The 8,392-nt window shown below is 65.7% G+C and overlaps 1 protein-coding gene across 1 annotated transcript; it reads right to left on the reverse strand.

Moving 5' to 3' along the window:
- Positions 1-1,327: 1,327 nt before the first annotated feature.
- LOC133628734 (basic proline-rich protein-like) lies at positions 1,328-7,787 on the reverse strand. The gene is made up of 4 exons (XM_062017509.1): positions 7,560-7,787; positions 6,056-6,828; positions 3,703-4,377; positions 1,328-2,006 (listed from the first exon to the last, which is right to left on the reverse strand). Exons 1-4 carry the CDS (start codon positions 7,785-7,787, stop codon positions 1,328-1,330), a joined length of 2,355 nt encoding a protein of 784 aa, XP_061873493.1.
- Between the last annotated feature and the right edge of the window lie 605 nt (positions 7,788-8,392).

Genomic DNA, 8,392 nt, shown 5'->3' on the forward strand with positions numbered 1-8,392 from the left:
ACCCTGCTCGCTCTACCATGGGCCGTCCTTTCTGGTGCCAGAGGTGGGTCCATGGTGTGGGCGGGGGATTGGTGTGGGCAGAGCTTCTCGTAACGCCCCGGTGTGAGGGGAAGGGCAGAAGTGAGTGCGAGGCGCCGGGGCTGCGTGTGAGCCCGGGCGCTGAGCAGTCGGTGTCGGCTGGTGGGAGCGGCTGAGGGCAGGGCGAGGAGCGGGGTCGGTGCCGGTGTGAGCCCCGGGCTGTGCCGGGTGTTGTGGCGGCGGCGCCGGAGCTGCTGGAGCCCCGCAGCGGGAGCCGGGCGGGGAGCGGCGGGAGGGGGCTCGGGTTGAAGCCCCCCGGCCGGGGAGCGGCGGCCGGAGCTCGGGCCGGTGGGGGGGCAGGAGTGGGGGGGGGCGGGTGTCGGCGCGGTCGGACCTTGTTGGGGACTGCGGCGGCTGCCGCCTGCGGCTGCAACGGGCGGACGGACCTGATTGAAACCCGCGGGGCTTCAGCTGCCGGCGGCTTTGGGCTGGAGCCCGGGAGCAGCCCCGGGACTGCGGGGCACTGGGGAGGCACCGAGAGGTGAGAACCTGAAGTTATTTGCCCATCTTTGGCGTCAAACCTCTGTGAGCACAACGAGCGCCACAGGGAACCATCGCCCAGGGCAGCACAGAAACAGCCTTTGCCGTGAGCACATCACAAACAGCTTTTTGACTGCAAGCTCCACTCGTCTGCCAGGGGCTGAGTTTCTGCTGCAGCTGGTCCGTTATTGCCATGTCAGGGACTCTTGTTCCTAAGGTCCACGTTCCCTTCCATGCTGGGGGAAATGCTGCTGTGGGGTTCATTTCCACACAACCAGGGACTCAACCCCCTCACCCAAATAACCAAATGGGGACTTGAACCCCTCATCAGACCCTGGACTCTTTAGCTGAGCTGCTCAGAGGCTCTATAATCCCTGCCAGACCTACTCCCTGTTCTCTCTGACATGAGCCATCGGGTCTGTCACACGTGGAACGTCTCGTTCCCTCCGACTTTGTGCTGCCCGCAGCAGTTGATGCAAACAGCTACAGAGGGTGGGGACTGATCTGAAAAGCGAGCAGCGGGCAGCCCGTGTCCATCGCTGCTGGACTTGTGCAGCTGCAGCAGCTCCTGTGGGTGCCGCTGTGCTGGGCCCTTCAGCCCCTTGGCTGCACAGTCTGGGTTTGCCCAGCTCTGATTGGTGCTGTTCAGCCCCTTTGCTGCCTCGTGATTGGCGAAGCCGCGCCGGGCTGTGATTCCACCAGGTCCACAGCACATGCCCTTGGTGCGGCTCTGAGGCTCAACACACACGTTACAGTTGGGGTCTGTCTGTTACCTGAACAGCCGGCTGGGGAACACGAAGCCCTGAGCAGAGGGGGACTGCAGCTCCTGACCCCGATAAGCCAACAGTGATTTGAAGCCCTCATCTCCCGCGGGTTTCTCCAGGCTTTCGTGCAGCAGAGCGTGCGGCAATGAGCGGCTCTGCTGTGTGCCTGCGGGGGGCTGCTGCCGGGGCTTTGGAGGCTGAGAGCTGCCGGGGGCTGGTGCCAGAGGTGGGTTCATGGTGTGGGCGGGGGATTGGTGTGGGCAGAGCTTCTCGTAACGCCCCGGTGTGAGGGGAAGGGCAGAAGTGAGTGCGAGGCGCCAGGGCTGCGTGTGAGCCCGGGCGCTGAGCAGTCGGTGTCGGCTGGTGGGAGCGGCTGAGGGCAGGGCGAGGAGCGGGGTCGGTGCCGGTGTGAGCCCCGGGCTGTGCCGGGTGTTGTGGCGGCGCCGGAGCTGCCGGAGCCCCGCAGCGGGAGCCGGGCGGGGAGCGGCGGGAGGGGGCTCGGGTTGAAGCCCCCCGGCCGGGGAGCAGCGGCCGGAGCTTGGGCCGGAGGGGGGGCAGGAGTGGGGGGGCGGGTGTCGGCGCGGTCGGACCTTGTTGGGGACTGCGGCGGCTGCCGCCTGCGGCTGCAACGGGCGGACGGACCTGATTGAAACCCGCGGGGCTTCAGCTGCCGGCGGCTTTGGGCTGGAGCCCGGGAGCAGCCCTGGGTCAGCGGGACCCGGGGAGGCACCGAGAGGTGTCTGAAAGCTGCCCCAGGAGGATTTTGTTTGGCTCCCGGGGGGCATCCGCTGTAGTTTGTGCCCTCTCCAAATTGCTGGGTTACAGGGACCCAGGACTTTGTGATTCTGCTGCTGCGGGGAACCTCAGCTCACTCTGTGGTGCTGCCCCATTGCTGTGTCCCATGGCTGCCCCACGTGTTCCCCCAGCACAGGAGGGAGGCTGAGCCTGGGCAGTTCCTCACCGTTCCCTGTGTCCATGTGCCCACAGACCTGAGCTGCAGCCCGGAGCAGCACCAAGGCTCTGGGTCTCTGCCCCGACGAGGTCTGAGCCTCTCGCAGCAGCAGCTAGGAAGAAAGTATTACTTTTCTTAAACAGAGCCCAATCCCTCTGCTGTGAAAAGGACAGGGGAGTAAGAGCTGGAAGCTCTGAAGAGGACACAAATGGCTGAGGCCAGAAAAGCTGCTTTTGGGCAAGTCTCCAGGAAATAAAAACGGGTGTTTAATGTAGTAAGTTAGAACAGTTTATTATCTCTTACTTTAATAACCAGCAGGGGAACAGAAACCCCTGACCAAAGGGGGGGCTTAAACGTCTCACCCAAATAACCCAACCAAGATTGTAAGCCCTCAGCCAAACCGGGTTATTTATGTGAGCTAATGCGAGGGTCACATTCCCAGTCCACCCTGCTCGCTCTGCCATGGGCCGTCCTTTCTGGTGCCAGAGGTGGGTTCATGGTGTGGGCGGGGGATTGGTGTGGGCAGAGCTTCTCGTAACGCCCCGGTGTGAGGGGAAGGGCAGAAGTGAGTGCGAGGCGCCAGGGCTGCGTGTGAGCCCGGGCGCTGAGCAGTCGGTGTCGGCTGGTGGGAGCGGCTGAGGGCAGGGCGAGGAGCGGGGTCGGTGCCGGTGTGAGCCCCGGGCTGTGCCGGGTGTTGTGGCGGCGCCGGAGCTGCCGGAGCCCCGCAGCGGGAGCCGGGCGGGGAGCGGCGGGAGGGGGCTCGGGTTGAAGCCCCCCGGCCGGGGAGCAGCGGCCGGAGCTTGGGCCGGTGGGGGGGCAGGAGTGGGGGGGCGGGTGTCGGCGCGGTCGGACCTTGTTGGGGACTGCGGCGGCTGCCGCCTGCGGCTGCAACGGGCGGACGGACCTGATTGAAACCCGCGGGCGCTTCAGCTGCCGGCGGCTTTGGGCTGGAGCCCGGGAGCAGCCCCGGGACAGGGGGACCCGGGGAGGCACCGAGAGGTGAGAACCTGAAGTTATTTGCCCATCTTTGGCGTCAAACCTCTGTGAGCACAACGAGTGCCACAGGGAACCATTGCCCAGGGCAGCACAGAAACAGCCTTTGCCGTGAGCACATCACAAACAGCTTTTTGACTACAGCTACAGAGGGTGGGGACTGATCTGAAAAGCGAGCAGCGGGCAGCCCGTGTCCATCGCTGCTGGCCTTGTGCAGCTGCAGCAGCTCCTGTGGGTGCCGCTGTGCTGGGCCCTTCCAGCCCCTTGGCTGCACAGTCTGGGTTTGCCCAGCTCTGATTGGTGCTGTTCAGCCCCTTTACTGCCTCGTGATTGGCGAAGCCGCGCCGGGCTGTGATTCCACCAGGTCCACAGCACATGCCCTTGGTGCGGCTCTGAGGCTCAACACACACGTTACAGTTGGGGTCTGTCTGTTACCTGAACAGCCGGCTGGGGAACACGAAGCCCTGAGCAGAGGGGGACTGCAGCTCCTGACCCCGATAACCCAGCAGTGATTTGAAGCCCTCATCTCCCGCGGGTTTCTCCAGGCTTTCGTGCAGCAGAGCTGGCGGCAATGAGCGGCTCTGCTGTGTGCCTGCGGGGGGCTGCTGCCGGGGCTCTGGAGGCTGAGAGCTGCCGGGGGCTGGTGCCAGAGGTGGGTTCATGGTGTGGGCGGGGGATTGGTGTGGGCAGAGCTTCTCGTAACGCCCCGGTGTGAGGGGAAGGGCAGAAGTGAGTGCGAGGCGCCAGGGCTGCGTGTGAGCCCGGGCGCTGAGCAGTCGGTGTCGGCTGGTGGGAGCGGCTGAGGGCAGGGCGAGGAGCGGGGTCGGTGCCGGTGTGAGCCCCGGGCTGTGCCGGGTGTTGTGGCGGCGCCGGAGCTGCTGGAGCCCCGCAGCGGGAGCCGGGCGGGGAGCGGCGGGAGGGGGCTCGGGGTGAAGCCCCCCGGCCGGGGAGCGGCGGCCGGAGCTCGGGCCGGTGGGGGGGCAGGAGTGGGGGGGCGGGTGTCGGCGCGGTCGGACCTTGTTGGGGACTGCGGCGGCTGCCGCCTGCGGCTGCAACGGGCGGACGGACCTGATTGAAACCCGCGGGGCTTCAGCTGCCGGCGGCTTTGGGCTGGAGCCCGGGAGCAGCCCTGGGTCAGCGGGACCCGGGGAGGCACCGAGAGGTGTCTGAAAGCTGCCCCAGGAGGGTTTTGTTTGGCTCCCGGGGGGCATCCGCTGTAGTTTGTGCCCTCTCCAAATTGCTGGGTTACAGGGACCCAGGACTTTGTGATTCTGCTGCTGCGGGGAACCTCAGCTCACTCTGTGGTGCTGCCCCATTGCTGTGTCCCATGGCTGCCCCACGTGTTCCCCCAGCACAGGAGGGAGGCTGAGCCTGGGCAGTTCCTCACCGTTCCCTGTGTCCATGTGCCCACAGACCTGAGCTGCAGCCCGGAGCAGCACCAAGGCTCTGGGTCTCTGCCCCGACGAGGTCTGAGCCTCTCGCAGCAGCAGCTAGGAAGAAAGTATTACTTTTCTTAAACAGAGCCCAATCCCTCTGCTGTGAAAAGGACAGGGGAGTAAGAGCTGGAAGCTCTGAAGAGGACACAAATGGCTGAGGCCAGAAAAGCTGCTTTTGGGCAAGTCTCCAGGAAATAAAAACGGGTGTTTAATGTAGTAAGTTAGAACAGTTTATTATCTCTTACTTTAATAACCAGCAGGGGAACAGAAACCCCTGACCAAAGGGGGGGCTTAAACCTCTCACCCAAATAACCCAACCAAGATTGTAAGCCCTCAGCCAAACCGCGTTATTTATGTGAGCTAATGCGAGGGTCACATTCCCAGTCCACCCTGCTCGCTCTGCCATGGGCCGTCCTTTCTGGTGCCAGAGGTGGGTTCATGGTGTGGGCGGGGGGTTGGTGTGGGCAGAGCTTCTCGTAACGCCCCGGTGTGAGGGGAAGGGCAGAAGTGAGTGCGAGGCGCCAGGGCTGCGTGTGAGCCCGGGCGCTGAGCAGTCGGTGTCGGCTGGTGGGAGCGGCTGAGGGCAGGGCGAGGAGCGGGGTCGGTGCCGGTGTGAGCCCCGGGCTGTGCCGGAGCTGCTGGAGCCCCGCAGCGGGAGCCGGGCGGGGAGCGGCGGGAGAGGGCTCGGGGTGAAGCCCCCCGGCCGGGGAGCGGCGGCCGGAGCTTGGGCCGGTGGGGGGGCAGGAGTGGGGGGGCGGGTGTCGGCGCGGTCGGACCTTGTTGGGGACTGCGGCGGCTGCCGCCTGCGGCTGCAACGGGCGGACGGACCTGATTGAAACCCGCGGGGCTTCAGCTGCCGGCGGCTTTGGGCTGGAGCCCGGGAGCAGCCCCGGGACAGGAGGGCACTGGGGAGGCACCGAGAGGTGAGAACCTGAAGTTATTTGCCCATCTTTGGCGTCAAACCTCTGTGAGCACAACGAGTGCCACAGGGAACCATTGCCCAGGGCAGCACAGAAACAGCCTTTGCCGTGAGCACATCACAAACAGCTTTTTGACTACAGCTACAGAGGGTGGGGACTGATCTGAAAAGCGAGCAGCGGGCAGCCCGTGTCCATCGCTGCTGGCCTTGTGCAGCTGCAGCAGCTCCTGTGGGTGCCGCTGTGCTGGGCCCTTCCAGCCCCTTGGCTGCACAGTCTGGGTTTGCCCAGCTCTGATTGGTGCTGTTCAGCCCCTTTGCTGCCTCGTGATTGGCGAAGCCGCGCCGGGCTGTGATTCCACCAGGTCCACAGCACATGCCCTTGGTGCGGCTCTGAGGCTCAACACACACGTTACAGTTGGGGTCTGTCTGTTACCTGAACAGCCGGCTGGGGAACACGAAGCCCTGAGCAGAGGGGGACTGCAGCTCCTGACCCCGATAAGCCAACAGTGATTTGAAGCCCTCATCTCCCGCGGGTTTCTCCAGGCTTTCCTGCAGCAGAGCTGGCGGCAATGAGCGGCTCTGCTGTGTGCCTGCGGGGGGCTGCTGCCGGGGCTCTGGAGGCTGAGAGCTGCCGGGGGCTGGTGCCAGAGGTGGGTCCATGGTGTGGGCGGGGGATTGGTGTGGGCAGAGCTTCTCGTAACGCCCCGGTGTGAGGGGAAGGGCAGAAGTGAGTGCGAGGCGCCGGGGCTGCGTGTGAGCCCGGGCGCTGAGCAGTCGGTGTCGGCTGGTGGGAGCGGCTGAGGGCAGGGCGAGGAGCGGGGTCGGTGCCGGTGTGAGCCCCGGGCTGTGCCGGGTGTTGTGGCGGCGGCGCCGGAGCTGCTGGAGCCCCGCAGCGGGAGCCGGGCGGGGAGCGGCGGGAGGGGGCTCGGGGTGAAGCCCCCCGGCCGGGGAGCGGCGGCCGGAGCTCGGGCCGGTGGGGGGGCAGGAGTGGGGGGGCGGGTGTCGGCGCGGTCGGACCTTGTTGGGGACTGCGGCGGCTGCCGCCTGCGGCTGCAACGGGCGGACGGACCTGATTGAAACCCGCGGGGCTTCAGCTGCCGGCGGCTTTGGGCTGGAGCCCGTGAGCAGCCCCGGGACTGCGGGGCACTGGGGAGGCACCGAGAGGTGAGAACCCGAAGTTATTTGCCCATCTTTGGCGTCAAACCTCTGTGAGCACAACGAGCGCCACAGGGAACCATCGCCCAGGGCAGCACAGAAACAGCCTTTGCCGTGAGCACGTCAGAAACAGCTTTTTGACTGCAAGCTCCACTCGACTGCCAGGGGCTGAGTTTCTGCTGCAGCTGGTCCGTTATTGCCATGTCAGGGACTCTTGTTCCTAAGGTCCACGTTCCCTTCCATGCTGGGGGAAATGCTGCTGTGGGGTTCATTTCCACACAACCAGGGACTCAACGCCCTCACCCAAATAACCAAATGGGGACTTGAACCCCTCATCAGACCCTGGACTCTTTAGCTGAGCTGCTCAGAGGCTCTACAATCCCTGCCAGACCTGCTCCCTGTTCTCTCTGACATGAGCCATCGGGTCTGTCACACGTGGAACGTCTCGTTCCCTCCGACTTTGTGCTGCCCACAGCAGTTGATGCAAACAGCTACAGAGGGTGGGGACTGATCTGAAAAGCGAGCAGCGGGCAGCCCGTGTCCATCGCTGCTGGCCTTGTGCAGCTGCAGCAGCTCCTGTGGGTGCCGCTGTGCTGGGCCCTTCCAGCCCCTTGGCTGCACAGTCTGGGTTTGCCCAGCTCTGATTGGTGCTGTTCAGCCCCTTTGCTGCCTCGTGATTGGCGAAGCCGCGCCGGGCTGTGATTCCACCAGGTCCACAGCACATGCCCTTGGTGCGGCTCTGAGGCTCAACACACACGTTACAGTTGGGGTCTGTCTGTTACCTGAACAGCCGGCTGGGGAACACGAAGCCCTGAGCAGAGGGGGGACTGCAGCTCCTGACCCCGATAAGCCAACAGTGATTTGAAGCCCTCATCTCCCGCGGGTTTCTCCAGGCTTTCGTGCAGCAGAGCTGGCGGCAATGAGCGGCTCTGCTGTGTGCCTGCGGGGGGCTGCTGCCGGGGCTCTGGAGGCTGAGAGCTGCCGGGGGCTGGTGCCAGAGGTGGGTTCATGGTGTGGGCGGGGGATTGGTGTGGGCAGAGCCTCTCGTAACGCCCCGGTGTGAGGGGAAGGGCAGAAGTGAGTGCGAGGCGCCAGGGCTGCGTGTGAGCCCGGGCGCTGAGCAGTCGGTGTCGGCTGGTGGGAGCGGCTGAGGGCAGGGCGAGGAGCGGGGTCGGTGCCGGTGTGAGCCCCGGGCTGTGCCGGGTGTTGTGGCGGCGCCGGAGCTGCCGGAGCCCCGCAGCGGGAGCCGGGCGGGGAGCGGCGGGAGGGGGCTCGGGGTGAAGCCCCCCGGCCGGGGAGCAGCGGCCGGAGCTTGGGCCGGAGGGGGGGCAGGAGTGGGGGGGCGGGTGTCGGCGCGGTCGGACCTTGTTGGGGACTGCGGCGGCTGCCGCCTGCGGCTGCAACGGGCGGACGGACCTGATTGAAACCCGCGGGGCTTCAGCTGCCGGCGGCTTTGGGCTGGAGCCCGGGGGCAGCCCCCGGGACAGGGGGACCCGGGGAGGCACCGAGAGGTGTCTGAAAGCTGCCCCAGGAGGGTTTTGTTTGGCTCCCGGGGGGCATCCGCTGTAGTTTGTGCCCTCTCCAAATTGCTGGGTTACAGGGACCCAGGACTTTG

Source organism: Colius striatus, chromosome Z (genome assembly GCF_028858725.1).
Source record: "Colius striatus isolate bColStr4 chromosome Z, bColStr4.1.hap1, whole genome shotgun sequence".
Lineage (NCBI taxonomy): Eukaryota > Metazoa > Chordata > Aves > Coliiformes > Coliidae > Colius > Colius striatus.

Coding starts and splice junctions, on each gene's coding strand:
- LOC133628734 (XM_062017509.1), bottom strand. CDS start 7,787: ATGAACCCACCTCTGGCACCAGCCCCCGGCAGCTCTCAGCCTCCAGAG. Junction 6,829..7,559: donor TTCCCCAGCCGGCTGTTCAG/GTAACAGACAGA, acceptor TTGTGCTCACAG/AGGTTTGACGCCAAAGATGG. Junction 4,378..6,055: donor TTCCCCAGCCGGCTGTTCAG/GTAACAGACAGA, acceptor CCCGGGCTCCAG/CCCAAAGCCGCCGGCAGCTG.